We start from the raw sequence: 19,630 nt of genomic DNA, 5'->3' as shown, positions 1-19,630 counted from the left end.
TTGATCTTCGGTTGATGTCGTGAGGGCTTTAGAAATCGATCTAGTAAATCTTCCCTAGTGCAACGAGGGTGTTACCTTACAACGGCCCGGCCCTGGGTTCGAGGAACAAGTCACACGGGAGTATCGAACAAAAGCCGTCAGAAACACCATTCTATATCATCTACAAACTAACTTGGAAGTACCGTCCCGGCTGGCGGGATTTTCAAGTTGATCAGGTAGTCGTCAACCGCTCTAGACGCATCACCCTTGTTGAGGTAGCTAGTATGCCCGGACCCCTCCCTCAAGATCAAGGTCGCATTCTGGAACTCCTCCGTCATTCCCACCGCATACACCAGACTTGTGGCGGGGTCGAAGCGAGAGTGTACGAGAAGAACAGGGTTCTGTGTCGCCTTGACACTCAAAGCCGTTCGCGGGTTGGTGATCTTCACAGGATACCCAGTGCAATCAATGACTCGATGCCAGAATTCACTCATCCCAGGCGTGACGGTGAAAGCCCTCGTCATGTCAGCTACTCGTTGCACTTCAATATGACTCTTAGCTGCGAAGAAGTGACCATCCTGGCACTGAACGTTAGTAATGGATAACGAGCGGCTGTCCGTAAAAATGTCTCCTGACAAGAGTCCAGGGCTGAAGAAAGAGCCATTTCCTGTAGCTCCGAGCTTGAGCTGTTCCGCAAACGTTTTGCGCTCTGAGGGGAATTCTAGGGTAGATCGAGCGGCGCCTATCACGTTGTTGGCCGTAGCGAGGGGAAGACACCTGGTCTTGGCTGTTCCATCGCACTCTGCGGCCTTCAGGTTTCCAGCATTGGCGACTTCAAGGATCTTATTCCAAGTCTGTCTGATATCTTGGCCGCCCTCCCCACAGTTTGTGGCATTGGCTTCACAAAATCTGAAGAAGTCTTGGATTGTCGCGTCCAGGGAGGTTGCCTGCGTCATGATGTTCGAAGCAAAGGCACCAGTATGCTGGAGCATGCCGTCGAGAGCCATGGCTCTAATGGTATCCGGGAATAAAGCAGCATATTGCGCCCCTAGTTGAGTTCCATATGATACGCCGAAGTAATTCATTGGCTCGCCTCCAGCAGCTAAGTCCAGTCAGCATATCCTAAAGTGCAACCGTTGGACGACATGACTTACCAACTCTAACAGCTTCCATATCCTTCGCCACGAATATCGTGTCCATGTGATCGAACAACGGCCCAGTCATGGCACGGCATGATTCCCCGAGAGCCTTGTTGTAATCGAACAACTTCTGAAATCCTTCTGGCGTTGTCGCATCGAACTCGCTTGGCTGATTGGCTAGGTTTGTGTCGCATTTCTGTGGTGTACTCAATCCGACACCTCGAGGATCCATCCCGATGATATCAAACGACTCACGCACTGCGTCGCTGATATAAATCCTTTTCGTCGCCATTCCAAGAACCATGCTCGATGCGGCGCCACCTGGCCCTCCTGGGTTCACGAAGAGATTGCCAACACGCTTTCCAGTGGCGGGCAACTTGACGATGCCCAACTGGATCTTAGGACTATCCGGCTGCACATTGTTGTGATCGAGTGGTACTGAAAAGTTGGTGCATTGAAGCTGGGACGTGGCGTTGACTCCACGGAACGGCCGTATGTCGGTTGGGCAAGCGCTCCATGTGATCTGGGCTGGTAGATCCTGTTGTACTGGGCCGACCGGCTGCGGGATCATGGCAGCGATGCCAGCCGATACACATGGGAGGAGACCCAGCAGTAGGCTGAGGATCAACAGGTAGTCCATCTTAACGATCGACTGCCTCTGGATTGTCCGTGTTGTGACAGGAGTTCGTCCACGGGCTGCACAACATAGCCGAAGGGAGTTGCTGCCATCAGCATACTTTTAAACGTCGAACCGCTGATCTGACCCATTGAATACCGTTTGTCAGGGGCATCTGCCACGCATCACGACACGGCGACAACCCTGAGTCAAGGAAGTTTTTGAACTTTGATCAGGGCGACAAGCCACCAAAATCGCGTTTCCGCCCGGCAAAAATGTCTCGCGGACGTATCAGTCTTGGCCCTTACCAGGAACAGCTTTGGTGGGTGAGACGAAACGGCAAGGAGGGAAGGGGAATTAGAGTTTTTAAGCTTGGATTTTGGCATGATGCCACCAATCATCCCGCCGGTTGTGTGAGAGAGTGTAAGAAGCTAGTGGCAATTCAGGAACGGCGTTTCCAGGAGCGAGCCAACCTAGATGCCGCCGCGGTAACTCCCGTAGACTTTGTCCGAAAATCCGATAGACGCGGGAAAGTCATCGTGTAATTGCGTTCACGAATGGGGTGGAACGCTCGCCTATGCGGCTTAAGGTTTGCTACTGTATGATCGCTTACCTCCGAACGATGAACTGTTGAACGGGAGATTTGAAGAGTGGCTTCGGTATTAAGGCCCATCGCCGAGGAAAAGCATGATGCGATACACTACTGGCTATGATTTAGCAGTCGCCGTATTCATATGTGATCCTAGCTCTTTGGCTATCCTTGCCGTACCGCCAGGTAGTCCGACTTTCTGTCTCCTTGCTTCTCATTCTACAATGATCGAAAGCTGCCAACCAGTGGCGATACCCAGAAATGCAATGTCACAGTCTGGTCGGGGCCCGAAAGACCTTCCGGCTCTACGAATGACATTCATGAGGCCGATTGCCTCAATCATGCGATAACTATAGTCAAGAACTAGACCGAATACAACGGTCACAAATAGCAACGTGGAGAAAGCCGGCCCAGCCCGAGGATGCTACTGATTTGATTGTGGGCTCCTGCGAATGTCACGCATTGGAAATCGACGTAGCAATGCGGCGGCGACAGCTACTCAGCAAATCTTCTCCTTTCATAAGAGGATTGGGGGGGATGGAACAATAGATCACCCGCATCGGCAAGAGAAGTCCATCCTTTCAACCACTGAGCTCTTTTCGATCTTGAAGGGCCTATCTCTGCGATTACGGTCGGGGTGTCTTCCAAGACGCGGATGTACATCAACTGTCGAGCCTTGAAATCTATTTTCTGCAATGCTTCTCGTTGCCACGTTGTGTTGTGCGAGCCATTTCCTCCCTTCGATATCAATCTATAAATTGCTCTCTAAGACCATCAGTTACAAGAACTCCGCTGGAGCTGCCTACACATGTATGGAGAGGCACCTTCTAAGCTCAGATGGCAATGTCACTTTGAGCTTAACAAGTGGAGGATCACCTGCTCCCTCAAAGCTTCTGTTGACCTGTCATGTCTCCGAAGGGACTGTCAGCTCCTGAGCGGTGCCATTCCTGATCATGGTACGAGGTAAAGAATCTGTCTCGCACACTTCAAGATACCTTCCATGACAATGTGGTATTTGAAAGGGGACGAGTTTAGCTTCGTCCGTGACTCAAAAGGGTGCAACCTCGACATCTCAACCCGAATAAATGCGTAACCTTCAAGGCACCCAAGGATTGAATGCCAAACCCAGGTCTTTCTGATTTTGACTGACAACCCCTGGTCACAACTGCTTCCAGAAGGGACATTGCGAGGGAAAGGGGGATGGGGGGAAGGGGGAACAGGTCTACGAGAGGAAAGAAGACCCAGACCCCCTGGGGAAGGAGGGCAACCGGGACGCCATGCCTCCCACTAATTCTTCTGCCACCTTGCGAGGCTTCATGATTTGGTTGTTTGGCCGGATAAACGCTCAAATTCGCGTGGTCTTGGTTCGATTCTCCTATGATGTCGAGACTTTCGGGCCTTTTGTCCCACGCGCCGCAAGGGTGCATCTCCGAGCCACACATCACGATTGAGGTTTTCATTTGGTACCGCTTTGAGCACCCCCAAAAACAATATCAAAAAGAAAAACCCGCCAACTTTTATTGAGTCAAATTGTCCCTCAGGCTATTATCCAACGTTCTTAGCATTGGGCAGCCGGGAGGCTGAACCCGCTAAGATCAAACTAAGCGTCATCACTGGGACGATTGTGTACTGTGTTGACGATTATGCAAAAAAAAATTTCATATTCATACCCTCCTCAATCTGCCTGGGAGGAAGCAGACTGCTTGCGAAGTGGGCGGCAGGGCATCCTTCTCCTTACATCATGTCCGGATGGCGCCTCCCTGTGTCGGGTGGTACATCCTGGGGAAGGCGACATGCTTGATGGTCCAGCTTCCCGGGGGTGTGTTGAAGATCTGCGGGTTCAGAGAAAACAGTGATGATAGCCCACAGTCAGCTCTCCCAAGTAATTTGGAGGCTGCATAGATGGCACATATCCTGAGTTTTCTAAAGCAAACTGGGAGGAACCAAAAGAGAACATGCATTGAGTTTTGGCTTTTGGCTATGATTCCTGTCCGCAAGCGCGAGACCCTTTATATGGATGCTAGGTTGTCACTTTGGTGGGTTTTTGCTTGGGTCGTTGATGACGAGGGTTAACGCTGAAATCTCAGGGGCTCCGCCGTGACTGCCGCAAGTTGATAATTTCTCAATCATGGTCGCTTAGAATCAATCCGTGCCCGAATCACTGAATTCGGAGAACACCAGAAACGTTGCGGTGGAAAAAGACACTTTAGTTAATAGCACCAACATGACAGACTCCCTTTTCCTCAGCCTCCGCACTTACTTACCTTCGTTATGTTAGCCGAGGCGGCCAGAGCCATATGACTGATGAAAACATCTTGTGAGATAATTACGCGTACATTGATACTGGCGAGATCCATTTGCAACGTGGTGAGAATTGTCTTAAGCCTCTCCGAGCCAACAGTTAAACTTTACTGATTTGTTTCTTTATCACTTCATCCATATATGCTGCTCTTGTAATATACGGAGTGCGACTGTCAATCCTAGGTTTGTATGATGACTTTGCCAAGCTGAAGGAGTAGGTCATCTTGACAGTTGACGAAAAGACTAGTGAGCATTTGGGTGCTTCGGTTACGTCTTCATTAACCTAGATAAGGCTCGCCTTAGGGAAGTGATGTTACTTGAATACGCAGCGTTCGCATTCATTTTTGAGCGGAATGGACGGAGCTGTACAACACCTGCCCTTAGGAGGGAGGGGAGATCAGGCTGACCCGCGAAAAGCAGGGCAGGCCCCCTGCCGTTAGACTCAATGATCGATGAAACGAAGAGCCAAAATTTTCCTTTTAAGGCTTAGGGAAACCTATCTTTTGAAATTGTCTCAATTCCCCATCTCTTGCTGTCATCCACTTACAGGCGGAGTCGCATCACTCAGAAGTGGGAAAACAGGCCCACCCCCATCTTCTGTGCTCGTCTCCCACTTACGGCCATGATAAGCCACCCCACCTATGGTTCATCGTGATGTATAAGTAATGTTTTAGTCTCATCACGTCTAAGATGAGTTACTCGTCGTACTGAAGCCATTTAAGTCCGCACTTGATTGTCTACGAATTGAGAGGTTATCTTCAACAGTATGTTGTTACCCCGCCGTGCACCACTACCTGCTTACATATAAAAGTGTCTTCGTCCGAAACCGAAAGCATTACGGCTGTTCTTCACGCCTACGGCGCGGCCCTCAAGAGTCGAAACGTGGAAGAAGCTGTCGCTCTCTACACCTCCGATGGCGTGATCATGCCGCCACATTTCACAGCCGCTGCAGGCACCACAGCTCTTCTGGAGTCCTACACACGCATATTCTCTAGCATCCAACTGGTCATCAAGTTTTCTATTGATGAGATTATTTTCATGTCCCCAGATTGGGCATTTGCAAGGACTACAGCTGAGGGAACCAAGACAATGCTGGCGACACAGGAGTCAGAGGAGCATGCCAATCAGGAGCTGTTTATCATGAAAAAAGAGGATGGGGGCTGGAAGATTGCGAGATACGCATTCTCTACAATGAAACCTTTGGTTCAAAATGGCGTCAGAAGAAGCTGAGGACTTAGTCAATGTACAACATCTACCTAGAATGACAAATCTTGCCGCATATACGATGATCCGCTTTGCCTCAATCCTCTTGGCTTTGTTTGTTAGCCCAGGTATTATTCTGTCATTCAGCTGGCGTAGAGGGCATGCTCATCAGCGTGAGATGATGTGAGCATGTAATTTTTTTCAATGCTTTTCTTATGGGAATGTCAAATCACATAGTCCAGGATATCTTCTTTCACCTTTTTCAATTGCACCGCCAGTCAATGCGGTATATGTAGCACAATAACGCACCGTTAGATGCAATTATATTTCTCATGAACCAACTAACCGCGGCTCTCTCCATGATTACTTTCAGAGACCGAGTATGACGTAAGGCTAATAAAATGAAGCTTCCATGCCTTAAAGTTCCAGACAGTAATTTTCCTTACTAAGGTATTAAAAAAAAGCCAAAAGGAAAAAGGATAAGAAGGATGTAACACAGAGCAAGAGGGGTAATGTCTTCATTTTTGTTTGATGGCAAGCCGTTCGACTGACCTACTTGGGGCTCAACACTTTGGGAACAAGAGCAAAAGCATCATTGAAGCCGCGAACCTTCAAAGCTTTAGTTGAACTGTCTTGATGTAGTTTCGGTGGTTATTTGAGTGGTAAAAAGTGTTTCAACGTTGTTCAATTACATATAGATCGTATTTCAAGCGTGACCGATGTAATTTCCATTCAGTTCCGTAACTTAACAATCATTTTCCATCGATGTATAATCATTTTTGTTTGGAATGATTCAAAGTAAAGCTTCCATCTCCAGGACAAAAATCTAGATCAACACCCTTTACGTTGATGTTTATAGTCGTGTGTCTTTCGTTCCCTGGCGGCCGTCTCCCGTGGCTATCCCGACGCCATGGAATGAACAATGTCGCTGGACCGAACAAGAGACAGAGCAATAACTGCCAGCGGCCTGCGAGACTCAAAAGTCTCATTTCGCTGAGAGGGAGTTTTTCGCTGAGTGCTCTAGCCCCAATCTCATCGGAGAAGCCAATCTGCGGTTTATCCCTGAGCGAGAATGTCCGAATAAACACCTCATCCTCGTCCCCAAACGCTGCTTCGATTGTTTTCTCTTGGAGCAAAAGAAGTGTGCCAGCTGACTCCGTAGCATTCGTAATCTGGCTATGTATACTTATAAGGGCAAGTAGTCCAGTGCTGATAGATAAGAGCAAGGCGTAGGAACCGAGCTGTGCTGTTGTGGAGTCGTTCTCGACAGCGGAAGTCCATGGTGCCAAGCCGGTTGCAAGACAGATGCCCAGCATGACTGCAATGTTGGCGAGCATCTTTTCGAGCGCAGATTCTGTGCTCTTCTCATATTCTTTCATCTTTGAATCACGTTGTGTGTTGACAAACGGGAACAACTCTCTTTCGGGTCCCGGCGATGTTTTGTGTGCAAGAGATTTCCACCCTTCAACTAGGTGGCAGTTTTCAGGCGACAACACATCTTGCTCTTCTGATACAGGCCTGAGAGAACTACAAGGCGCATTGGGAAGCAACTGATACGCAGTCGATTGTTTTGCCTTGCCGATAGTTCGAGGTCCAGAGTCTTCCAGCTGTATGTGACTTCCTTTTTCAGATTTGCCTGTTCAAGGGAACTAGGTAAGTGCCTAAATATTCGGGTCGCTCGTTTCTGAGGCTCAGAAAGCCACTTTCCGAGGAAAGATACGAACGCGTTGCAGACAATTGTCCAGCACGCCTGGAATGCGGCGAACGTAAAATTTCGGTAAAGCAAGGTCGAAGTACGGCGCTGAATAAAGATATTGGCTATTGCGTATACTAAGACCAATAACAATCGGATTACGCTATCGTCGTTCGTTCTATTGTTCAAGAACCCGTTATAGACAAGCGTATTGAAGATCATGGCGACGACAAGCCAAATAGTGATATGGTTCCAAATCGATATTTGGACCATAGTCTTCATGACCGACGATGATGTCCTGACCCTTATTGGTACCGGTTTGGATTGCGAATTGTCGGCTCTTGTGTTAGAGCATTCCATTTTGAAGGCTTGAGAGGCAGATGGACTACGCGGTTCCGCGAAACCGGTGTGCCCTATCATGTCATAAACGATGTCGCTCTTCATTTCTCCAAATGCTCCCTTGAATCTGAAGCTGGTTGCTTTGGGGAAAAAAACCACCCAAGGCGGGGACTCAGTTTTGTCTTCGTTCTCGCTTCTGTCTTGGGACTGTCCATTTTCTTGGGATTGTCCATCGTCTTGGGATTCTTCGTCTTCTTGGGATTCTTCGTCTTCTTGGGATTCTCCGTCTTCTTGGGATTCTCCGTCTTCTGTAGTTTCTATGTATCTCTCTGGCCAGGTCATTGACAGGATGGCGGAAAGATTTGGCTCCAGGCATCCTGAGGGAAAATAGACCTCGTTCGACAGTTTGAGTGTGTATGTCGTCAAGATATAGTAGGTCATTGCCGTGAGTACAAGTGCTCCAAGGGCCAAAATGGTGTTGACAATTTTGCTAAGTTCAGTGGTTTGAGGCGCGGGTCTGCCGACATCGGTTGAATTGCTAGAAGCTGTTGCGGCCAACTTGGCGTCGACTGAGAAGGTAATGTCGTCGTCCATGGTCGTTGGTCGACAGATGGTCGAAGCAATCATGAAGACCAGCAGAACGAGGTAGCACATGTGTATAGTATCCATTCTTTTCCGTTCTCCCTGGTGCGGGATGGCGTCTGCAGGTAAAGGTGCGCGAAGAAACTTGAAAACCAAATGTTGACTTAGAGGTCCGACGAGTGGTTCAGTAGCGTCCAGACGTAAAGTTGCTGAGTTGAGATCACCGTCGCTGTCGTTGTCGCCGGAGAAAGAGCAATGTTGCCTCAAGGTCGATATCGAGAATTCAAGGTTTTAAAGACCGAGGAAACGATCAGAAGGGCAGTGGACGTCAGGTCTACGGCGAATGGAAGAGGCAAATCTTGGGGATTCAAATGCGGCATACCAGGCGGGGTGAGCTGCCCATAAGTGACAGATCTTGTTGTCTCTCACCATCGGTAGGACCATACGAGGTCAGCATCCACATGCATTATCCCCGCTTGCTGCAAACATCGTGCCATGGCTCTTAGACCTGCAGTTGATATGTACACACTTGACCCTGTAAGAGTATCCCAACCGGATGCGATCTTGTGCGAAGTCTTGCAATTGGCCTACCTCGCTGTTGCCATACGTTACATTGTCTCTGCACGCTGCACTCGATATGACTTGGATTGGGGTCTAGATCGCATCAAGATTTACTTCTCGGCTGGAGGGATGCAGTCCAACAAACTAGGAAAAGCACCGGTTATCTGGCCTACTGTGGACAAGAAATGCAGTGAGCTTCTCAATAGAAGGTAGATTACCCACTTGCCGGCGTCTAGCCTGCATGATTTAATAAATTCCAAGTCTTGACACACCGCCACGTCAGCATACAAGCTGAGCTGTGGCTGCAGGGTCTCAGAACTCTTAGGCAGGCTGAACAATCGGGAAATCATAGCCTTGGGGGCAAGGAAGAGCAACCCCTTGTTACATATGCGTTTGTATGATTTAGGACATGCATCAATAACCAGCATGGCTGCCCAGCTGAAGTTGCTGTCCTGTGATCTGTTTCAAGCCCAATCTAACCAAGGTCGTGCATTTTTTGTGCACAGGCAGAACTTCCGGTGTGTCGTAGAAGGGTTTGAATTGCATTAGAAGGGTTTGAATTGCATAAGGAAGAGGCATATCAATGTGCTTCAAGTAGTTGTGAGCGTCTCCATATCATCAAAAGTTTGGCAGGTACAGAGGACGATTGTGATATGTTGGGTTCTTCGTGCTGTAAAGATAGGTTGAGCCATTATCGGTGATATTGTGTCCGTATGTTGGCAGTGAGAATATTGATACAAATTGAAAATCTACAGCTACAATGCTCCTTCATTATCATGGTATTATCCCGATGCATGCACCCATCTCTCGTCTACTTCTTGATCTCAGTGCTCCCAGCAGCAGTCGTGCCGCTCGCTGTATCAGGAGAATCCAACAACTCTGGGCCTGGCTCAACCTTCTTGTTAACGCTTTCAGTCGCCACTTCCTTCTCAACCTTCTTGACATCAACATCATCCGCCTCAATCTCTTCTCCATACGGCCCGCTGGTCTTCACACCCTCCATCGAGTCAGTCTCATCTCCATCCTTGACGACACCGTCCTTGACACTGCTCGCCCGGCTCACGTCCGCGCTCTCGGGACTCTCCGTCCTCAGGCCGAGATGCTTCTCGGCGGTGGGGTCCTCCTTGTTGCCGCCCTTCCAGTCAGCGGCCTTCATCTGCGGAACCGGAGACCCCTCCGAAGGCTGCTGAACGACATCTCCCTCGGCAGGACCGACTTCATCACCACCATCCTTGGCGCGGTGGGAGTCAGCAACTCGCCAGACGACGGCGATCTTGTCGAACCCGCGGGATCCCTTCCTACTGGACCCCTTGATACCGTCCATCGCGTCCCATTCGATCTCGAACACGCCACTGGCGTCGGGCTTGCCGTTTTGCTCGGGGCCGTTGCCCTCAAAGAAGACGTTGAACCAGACGTGAGCCACCGCCGTGACCATGGTCAAGCCCATACTAGCGGACGTCCTGTTCCTTCTTTCAACGGAGATATTGACATCACTGTTCGGGATGTGGATGACCTCCTTCGGCTTGAGGATAACGGCCATGCCACCAGGCTCTCCTTCCTCGGTGTCTTCCTTGCCATTCGCTTCTGTCTCGCTCCTCTTCTGCTGTCCAGGCGCCGTCGGGTCCCTGATAAGTGACGTCGTCTTGGCGTTCCTCAACTGCTTGCTCTTACTCCTCGACACCCCGTCTTCCTTTGTCTCCTCCTTCTTTCCTCCATCCTTTGCATGGTTGGTATTGGCATGCTCCGCCAAAGGTGCTTCCGCAGGGGCCTTCTCCGTAGGCTTGACTCCCACGCTGGCCAAATCGGTCATCATACGCCCGATACCCCCTCCACTAGGTGCATCACCCTCGATAACCACCCTCTCGCTCTTCTTGAACGTGTGGAACACCTTGATCTTCTTGCCCTCGTCCTCGAAGCCCTCAACATCGAACTTGACGCCGCTACGCAGACCCCAGACATGAATCTCCATAATCTCAACGGCGCGATCAACATACTTCTTGCCTCCTCGTGTCCAGCGGTCTACATAGGTGATCGTACGTAGCTGACTCGGGATAGACACACCAGCGCCAAACTTAGGCCTCATTCTCCGCTCAGTGAACCTCGTCAGCGCCTCCTCAGGCTTCCAGCCACACTCCGAGATCAGGTAGCTGCAAGAAACAGTCCCGCTGCGGCCCTTGCCAGCCTTGCAGTGCACAACGACGACTCTCTGATTATCGCCTCCCTCGACCTTCTTGCCGTCAGACTTGCTGACAGCCACGTCGCCCTGCTGGAGGTCGCCGCCATTGAGCCAGTTTCGCATGCTCGCCATGATCATGGGAATCAGGCGGAACGGCGGCGGGTGGTGGTCGGGCCAGGGGTAATGCCTCACGCGCCCGTAGACCTCCTCGTCGGGGTACCCCGTGCCCTCGGCGCGGAATTCCCATATCGCCCAGTTGTCCTTGTGTTTCTCGTCGAGGAAGGTGACGAGGCGGTCGAGCGGGTTTCGGTAGGCTCTTTGGGGGTACGTCCCTGATGGACCGGAGCTGATTCGCACATCATCATCAGCTTCTTGTATCCTGCAAACATTGTGAAGAAGAGAACAACTTACGTGGCAATAATGTTGGATGTGACATAGCACAAGTCCAAGTCGGACTCGGCGTGCCTTGCGCGAGGCCCCGCGACGATTTGTCGCAATAGAGAAGCCATTTCTCGAAAAGAAAAAAAGAACCCGAAACCTTGAATGCGACGTGGAACTTGGATTGGAAAGCGGAGCAAGGTTTAGAACGGGGTCGCGTGCCAAGAATAAAAAGGTTGTTGCAGTGCAGCTGTATTAAATGAAGGGCTTAGGGAGGTGCAATCCAAGTCGAAAGGCCTCCTGACGTTTTGCGGGTGGTTCCTTAGCTACGCCTGCGCCTTGGTCGCGTGCAGCTTGTCGAGGCTTGACGTCGGTGTGCGCGACGGCTGCGCGACGTCATTGATAGTGGGGTGAACCAGGGGAGGAAGAGGCCGAGCTACGCCACTTTGGGTGTGGCTAGGTGTCTAGAGCGTTCGTTTCCCAGGTGCTTGGCGACATGTGCTTAGCCCTTGTGTTGGTGTTACATTATCAACGCCCACACACATCGCAGCGCGAAGCAAACGGTGGAATGAATACTTTAATCATGCGGGTTTTGATGTATTGCGCAAACAAACTAGTAGACAATGGCCAGAGCCAGAGAGCGAAACGGGAAACCTGAAATCATAGTGTAACGCAGAGCGCAACCCGGGGTTCGTCCAGGTCCTAAACTCGCCGACACTCCAAAAGCCAGAATGAGTCGCGGAAAAGCCGTTTGAACAATGGTCGGCCGTAAAACATCTCCTCTTCTTTCCTTTCCGTTGCTACCTTGTATCCTTGCCCCTGAACCATTTCTTACATACTCCCCTGGAAGGAAACATTCTTATCGTGGCTGGAGTTGCAGCCTGGCCCATCGCATCGGCCGAGCCGGTACTGATGCGATATCGTATAATTAAGATGTGTGGGCATCATGCACCAGTCATAGGGACTGGTGTGCATCCTGCCTGCCAATTTGAGCTCTTAGGAGGTCTTCTTGGGGACGGCGGTACCGCTGAGGTAGCGGTTAGGGTCGGTGTAGGCGTAGAACTGGCGGGCGCCTCCCTTGACAGTGTCCCAGGCCTGGCGAGCGGCAGGGGGAGTACCCTGGTTGCCGACGGCGGAGTCAACGCGGGACTCGAACATGGCGAACGAGTTCTGAACGTGAGAGCTCTGAGTGAAGCGGGCACGCAGGAAGGCAGTGTAGATGGCAATCAGAATCCAGGAGCGGCGCTGGAAGGTGATGGCAGAGAGCAGAAGGCGAACCCAGAGGAGGATCTCAAGGGAGGAGACCACGGACATGGACGCGTCGTAGTACTCCTTGACGAAAGCGCCAATCTTGTCGGCAATGGGGTTGTGCGCGTACTGGGGCTTTCCGCCGGGAGAAGCGCCAGCAGCCGGGGCGATGGGCTTGGGGGGAGTGATGGTGGGAATCACGTTGGCGCGCGTGTAGGTGGCGACGTGGAAGACGGAGTAGATGGCGTAGGGAAGCATAGCCAGGGGGTACTGGGGAGAGAAGAGCCAGACCAGGGACATGACTGCAGATTCCAGTTAGCCGCAGCGACAAGACGGAGACAACGAACGAAGAAACTCACCAAGGTACTGGACATTCTCGTCGGCGATGAGAGCCAAGGGGCTCTGGGGCGCCTTAGCTCCGGCCTTGCTGCGAGCTCTCAGGGTCTTGTAGACGACAATACCGTAGGTAAGGCAGGCCGAGAGGAAGGCCAATCGGTAACTCCAGCGGGCGACTCTGCTGTAGTAGTTGAAGGTAACGTAGGAGAAGGAATAGCGAATAACGGACAGGATCAGAGTCAGGTGTCTGGCGAACGCGTTGTTAGCAAATGCCGAGTCCAGGAAGAAGTTCTCATCGCTAAAGATGCAGCCCTGGCCCCCCGGTCTTCTCAGCAGGCGCGACCAGCATGTTCTTCGGGTCGCAGGGATACGGATGAAGCTCGAAGGTCAAACGGAATGGTCTGTACGTACCCGGCAAACCAAGCGACTGTTTGAAGATAGACGGTTAGCATATGCCGCACTCAGACATGCAGAAGGGAGTTTGAAATCGACATACATTGCAGGGTCTGGGCGAGAAGCAGAAGCCTCTGGGTGAGAGGGACGCTGGCGGGCGGAGGGGGTGCCATCGTGCAATATTCTTCTGGCGGCAGGCGCGATAGGCTTGAAATGTGGTATACAGCTGTTGGTGCTGATAATCAGCAGGTTCGCAAAGGATGATGGGATTTGCGACGCAGTGCAAAGCTCTGTGTCGTGTGTCTTTTTTCTGGTGGTGTTGGAGTTGACTTTGGAAAGCTGGCCAGAATGCGCAAGAAGTTGAGGTGATGGCGGGCGGTGGAGTGGCTGGTTAAGGTGGAGGTGGAGGAAAATGGAGCCTGGACTCAGGCAAGCGGTGGTCGGTGCGTCAGTGCGTCACTGCTTCCTTCTCTGTGCTTCCCTTTGGTCGGGCCAGCTGCCCTTTTTTTTTCGCTGGACTCTGGAGTGGCCGGGAGCGCGCTGAATTGACACGGAATTGAGAGGGAGGGGTCCATCGGCGGCGGGAGGGAGGAAAGGTTACAGTGACCCCGGCAAAGCAAGACAGCGGTACGACGACCAACCCAGCTGAACTTCAGTCCAGGGTCCCGGGCACTTCAGCGGCAGATCTGCGGACTGTTCCCTCGCTGAGAAGTGAAGGGCTCCAAATTTTATGACGGCCTTGGACAGGGCTCTTTGCTGCGAGAAGTGTCACCTGCGAATCATCATTGCGACAGCTCTCACATGTCATTATTTGCGCATGGAAAGATGAGCCCTCTGGTCTTTTTATTTTTGTTTACTTTCCATCATTTGTGCTCACCTTGACACCGACGAGGCGGAAACATCTGAGCCCAGCACCTTCAGGTAAAGGGAGACATGAGACGACGGAATAGAATCCGTGCTCTCTGGCTGCAGCCCAGCATCAGCAAACACCAGCCGCTAACCAGTGCGGATGGCCTGATGCGCTGATGCAGCAACTAGGTAACCGTCCACGGTGCTAAGTGCTAAATGCTAAGTAGCCCAGGCAAATGGTGCCTCTGCCTTGCTCTGGACTCATTGGGCGCGCATCTGCGAGACGCTCTTTCATCACCACCTGACGCTAAATCCGGACTTCCCTGTTGGTGTCAAGCCACAATCTTCGGCTTGTTTCCTTTCGTCATCATCACACCCTTGGTCTGTGCGCCAGCTGCAGCTCCGATCCACCAGCTTTGGCCAATCCAAATTCTCCGCCGTCAGCTTGCTGCTAACACTGTGCACATCACGTCTTCTTCCGCAAACCAGTACAGTAAGGCTCATCAGATCTGGACTGTCCGTCTAGACCCCTGTCAATTGAGAAGCTGTGGCGTCACAGCTCCCCGAAATCTGAATTGTTGAGATTTGGAGCTCCGTGGCATCACCACAACTGATCGTCTCGACGGCCCGTGTTGTTTCGCCTACTCCGCCCGTGACAACCCGCCACGATGCCGCCAAAAGCTGCTCCTCCGCAGAGGGAGTTTGTCCATCCCGAGGCCGGCCATGCCAGAAAGAAGTAAGCTGTCCAATTCAATTCCCAGCTGCTGCGCAGCCACTCCTGCGACGCCCACTAACAGGACCCTCGCGATAGGCCGCCCAGCCCTTTCGCCATCGAGCCCATCTCAGCCTTTTATTGCTTTCTGGCTGCCAACGTAATCTCCGCGCTCTTCGCCCCGATCCAAGACTGCGACGAGACATTCAACTACTACGAGCCTACCCACTACCTCTCCCACGGCTACGGCCTCCAGACATGGGAGTATTCTCCCACATATGCCATTCGCAGCTGGCTCTACGTTAGTCTGCATGCCATTGTCGGCAACATCCGCCGTCTGCTGCCCCAGTCTACCAAGGCAAGTCCAATGCGTCATCCACGATATCAGGCCTATTGGACTCGTACTGACTGTCCCAGGTTGGCGAGTTTTACTTCATTCGATATGCTCTGGCCTTCGGCTGCGCCTTGTGCCAGACCCTGCTGTTCCGTGTCATCAGCCTCACCCTCAATGCGCGCATTGGTCTCTTCTTCATCCTGGCCACGGTCTTCAGCGCAGGCAACTTCCATGCGAGCACCGCCTATCTGCCCTCCAGCTTTGCCATGTACATGGCCATGCTGGGCGCTTCGTCCTTCATGAACTGGCGCGGTGGATTGAAGACTGCTCAAGGAATTTTCTGGTTTGCTGTTGGAGCTGTCGTAGGATGGCCTTTTGCTGCGGCCCTCTCCTTCCCCTTCCTCATTGAGGAGGCCGTCTTTGCTGCGCTGAGTGACAAGGATCGGTTCATTGAGGCTATCATCCGCGTCGTAAGGGGTGTGATTGCAGGCTTGATCGTTATGGTAAGCCTCTTGTTGAAAATCTGTGATACAACCCGTATCTAACCCACTTAGTTCTTTGATGGATGCATCAACACTTTCTTTTACAAGAAGGTCGAGGTCGCATCTTGGAACATTGTCAAGTACAACATCTTCTCAGAGACCGGTGGCCCAGAGCTGTACGGTACTGAGCCTTGGGACTTTTACTTCCGCAACCTCGCCCTGAACTTCAACATTTGGTTCATCTTGGCCCTTGTCTGCCTCCCCCTTTTCGTCCTGCAGAAGCTGGTTTCACCTTCAGGACAAGGCTTTCAGACAGGCCTGCGCGCGCTGGTTTTCATCTCGCCTTTCTACCTCTGGCTTGGCATCTTCACCCTTCAGCCTCACAAGGAAGAGCGTTTCATGTACCCCGCGTATCCTTTCCTTGCTCTCAATGCTGCCATGTCCCTGCACATCATTCTGGCGGCTCTTGGCAACTCGGACCCCAAGACTCTCGTTGGCAAGATTCCTGCCAAGCTCAAGCTTTTCACCGTCAGTCTGGTGCTTCTGCTTTCCTTCGACATCGGACTCTCGCGTGTCTACGGCATTTGGTCCGCCTATTCTGCCCCGATGAGGCTCTACTCGCCACTTGGAGCGGGTGTCAGCGGTCAGCAGGGGCTCGGCTTCCGTGGTGATAACGTATGCTTCGGCAAAGAGTGGTACCGCTTCCCGTCATCCTACTTCCTGCCTCGCGACATGCACGCCAAGTTCGTTCGCTCCGAGTTCCGTGGACTGCTTCCTGGAGAGTTTGCTGAGGCTCGGACTGGCTTCGGTTTCTGGAGCGGCACTTGGATGCCCACGAAGGGTATGAACGACAGGAACGAGGAAGACATGGGCAAGTACGTTGACCAGAGAACCTGCGGATTCCTGGTCGATGCTCAGTACCCCGAGCGAAACGACCCCCTGCCGCCGAACGAGCCCGACTACATTGCCGATGAAGAGCACTGGGAAGTTGTGAAATGTGTTCCGTTCCTGGATGCGGCCAACACACACTTCCTCGCCAGAGCACTCTGGGTTCCAGACCTGCCCTTCATTCCCGAAAAGTTTCAACGCAAGTGGGGCCGCCATTGCCTTCTCAAGCACAAGAAATGATGCATGAGCTCAAGCAAGACCATCTACTCACCCAAAGTTGGCCTGATACCCACCATTAGAAGGCGCTTCTTGCCCCGTTGCATAGCTTCTAAAGGGCGGTTGGACAAGGGCGTCAACTTAAGAAGTGAATACTAGCCAGGCTGCCCAGGCATTTTGGCATGCTCGTGCATCGGGGTATCAAATTCGCCTGAAGAAAGGTCGCATGAGGTTGACATGCAACCAGCTATCAGACCGTGAAGATTCGAAAGGGAGCATTTATGCACGCCTGCAAAGGTTACACGCCTGAACAGCGAAATATGCCTGGTTACAGCCGTTTGGTACGACACAATGAAAGAATTCAATACACTCAGTCTACCTCCCACATGTGATGCTAAACTTCCACACTAGGGTTTACAGCAACAGTGACCACTTAACATGGCCTCCTCAGAAGAAAAAACCCAGGGTTCGCTTCCACATCGGAGTCTTCTTCTCAACCTCGTCAACTTCATAAACCTCCAGCTCCTCCTCCCGCCGCCTGCCCTTGTCCAGGTCAACACTCCGCAGATCAACTCCAAAGCCCCAATCTCTCGTGTACACCTTCCAGAAGAGAAACAGCGCAAGCGTAATCGGCGCCGCCATATAACTCTGGAAGAACGACTCGGCATTCGGGCTTCCGCCAACCGGCTAATCCCCATGTCAGCAACACAACCCTCCAAACATCTCACAAGATCATGAAGAACTCACGTATAAAGCCGAGTAGAACGTCGCGCTCAGCGAACACACCACCAGGAACACGCCCACATAGCTTCCAGCCACACCCAGGGCAGAGCGCCAGGGGATCTCATCCAGACTGCGGCCCTGCAGCCGCCACGCCTTGCGGAAGCGGATGTGCGCTAACATGATGCTCGCGTACGCGAACTGGCCCGAGAGGCCCGTGACGGCGAGCAGCCAGCTGAAGACGGTCTTGCCGTCGGCGGCGATGGTGATGAAGGAGATGAAGCCGAAGGCGACCTGCAGCGCGACGCAGTAGATGGGGCGGCCGTCCCTGTCGACGCGCGCGAAGATGGCGGGCGCGCGGCCTGACTGCGCGAGGGCTTGGAGGACGCGCGTGGAGCCGTAGGTGCAGGAGTTTGCGACGGAGATGACGGCGAGGGTGATGACTTTCATTCGCGTTGTTAGCTTGTTGTTGATGGGAGACAGGGGGGTGAGAGGGACGCACCGCCGTTGATGATGTGAGGGAGGACCTCGATCCTAGCTAGCTGGACTGCGAGCACGAACGGGGAGGCCTTGGTGTTGGCTCCGCTTGCGCCGAGGAGGACGTCGCTGTCCGACGGGACGATGAGGCCCATGATGAAGATGTTGAGGATGTAGAAGAGGGTGATGCGCCAGAAGACCTGTCGGGAGGCCTTGGGGAGGGTCTTGCGGGGGTTGGCTGCCTCGGCGGCAGCGAGGCCCACCATCTCTGTGCCGCCAAAGGAGAATGCTATCAAGTGTCAGGCTTGACGCTTATAGAAGCAGGGCTTTGATGGACGTACCGGCTGTCACAAAGACGGAGCAGAAGCCCTGAAATCCGTTACGGAAAGCGCCTGGGTCGTGCCAGTACTGAGCTCCGATGTAGCCGCGGGGATCGGTTGGGACGCCGCCTGTGTTGATAATAATGCCGAGGATGATGAAGCCGATGCAGGCTATGACCTTGACGATGGCCAGGATGAACTCGACTTTGCGGGAATATCAGCATCAACTGCTAGGTACTGGAGGTTGTTGAGGACATACCTTCGCCGTACCCTCGAACACCGAAGACTTGGATGACAATCAGAAGCGTCATGAAGACGGCGCACCAGACTCCCGGGTTGACCTCCTCTCTGCTCTTCCAAAACTCGATGGTGATGCCCGCGGCGGTGATCTCGAAGGGGAGGGTAACCATCCAACCGATGGAGTATTCCCAGCCCATTGCGAAGCCCCTTGATCACTAGTCAGATGCATCGAGACTCGAATTCGTCATGCGCGGGCGAGCTTACCAGGCTGGATCGATGAAGCGCACGGCATATTCGTAGAAGGCACCGTTCACTGGGTAGATAATGGCTAGTTCTCCGAGGGCTTGGACGGTGCACATCATCATGCACCCGATGATGATGAAGCCAATGAGCTAATCAAGGACGTTAGTTCGTCACTCACCAGGATTGAGTTGAGGTCAACATACCAAAGCTGCCGGGCCGCCAGTCCTCAAGGCTCCTCCCGTTCCGACGAAGAGACCAGCACCAATTGAGCCTCCTGAAGTTCATGACATGTCATGTTGAGCTTCATCCACGACAGCACTTGTCAGAGTTCACTAACCGATGGCAATCATCTGCATGTGCCGTCCCTTCAACGCCCGCGATAGGGGACGATGCTGCGACAAGGAGCTCTGCTCCCCCTCGCCATTGCTGGAGGTCGGCTGGACAGCCTCATCGGCAACGTCCAGCTTCTTTTCGTCAACTGCCATATTGATATGACGCAAATTTCACCAAAAGTCAAAGAAGAAACAAGAGTCTGCTAAGAAACGACAAGCATCGCCCAGAAAACTTGGCGGCTCGGCTTCAGTTTTATTCAAGTCTATTAGCTATCGTACTCCGT

The 19,630-nt window shown here is 52.3% G+C and overlaps 5 protein-coding genes across 5 annotated transcripts; 1 reads left to right on the top strand and 4 right to left on the bottom strand.

Moving 5' to 3' along the window:
• Positions 1–167: 167 nt before the first annotated feature.
• CGGC5_v016287 (putative hydrolase) lies at positions 168–1,758 on the bottom strand (the record flags this gene model as incomplete). Its single annotated transcript, XM_032026373.1, has 2 exons — positions 168–1,081; positions 1,134–1,758. The coding sequence occupies 2 exons, from the start codon at positions 1,756–1,758 to the stop codon at positions 168–170; spliced, it is 1,539 nt and encodes a 512-aa protein (XP_031877153.1).
• Positions 1,759–9,813: 8,055 nt separating this feature from the next.
• Positions 9,814–11,687, bottom strand: pteN (Phosphatidylinositol 3,4,5-trisphosphate 3-phosphatase and dual-specificity protein phosphatase PTEN; the record flags this gene model as incomplete). The annotated part of the gene is made up of 2 exons (XM_066153497.1): positions 9,814–11,524; positions 11,590–11,687. 2 exons carry the CDS (start codon positions 11,685–11,687, stop codon positions 9,814–9,816), a joined length of 1,809 nt encoding a protein of 602 aa, XP_066007167.1.
• An 865-nt stretch (positions 11,688–12,552) lies between these two features.
• POM33 (Nucleoporin POM33) lies at positions 12,553–13,706 on the bottom strand (the record flags this gene model as incomplete). Its single annotated transcript, XM_032026370.1, has 4 exons — positions 12,553–13,106; positions 13,164–13,387; positions 13,552–13,567; positions 13,637–13,706. The coding sequence occupies 4 exons, from the start codon at positions 13,704–13,706 to the stop codon at positions 12,553–12,555; spliced, it is 864 nt and encodes a 287-aa protein (XP_031877105.1).
• Positions 13,707–15,050: 1,344 nt separating this feature from the next.
• On the top strand, positions 15,051–17,038 carry alg9 (Alpha-1,2-mannosyltransferase alg9; the record flags this gene model as incomplete). The annotated part of the gene is made up of 4 exons (XM_066153496.1): positions 15,051–15,118; positions 15,194–15,395; positions 15,512–15,931; positions 15,983–17,038. 4 exons carry the CDS (start codon positions 15,051–15,053, stop codon positions 17,036–17,038), a joined length of 1,746 nt encoding a protein of 581 aa, XP_066007168.1.
• A 423-nt stretch (positions 17,039–17,461) lies between these two features.
• Positions 17,462–19,499, bottom strand: CGGC5_v016283 (putative amino-acid permease; the record flags this gene model as incomplete). The annotated part of the gene is made up of 8 exons (XM_032026368.1): positions 17,462–17,701; positions 17,762–18,177; positions 18,237–18,500; positions 18,553–18,735; positions 18,791–18,978; positions 19,036–19,163; positions 19,218–19,288; positions 19,352–19,499. 8 exons carry the CDS (start codon positions 19,497–19,499, stop codon positions 17,462–17,464), a joined length of 1,638 nt encoding a protein of 545 aa, XP_031877135.1.
• Positions 19,500–19,630: the final 131 nt, after the last annotated feature.

Source organism: Colletotrichum fructicola, assembly GCF_000319635.2.
Source record: "Colletotrichum fructicola Nara gc5 chromosome Unknown KSG_Nara_v1_contig10, whole genome shotgun sequence".
NCBI classification, from domain to species: domain Eukaryota; kingdom Fungi; phylum Ascomycota; class Sordariomycetes; order Glomerellales; family Glomerellaceae; genus Colletotrichum; species Colletotrichum fructicola.
This window is presented reverse-complemented; position numbering and strand designations above follow the sequence as displayed.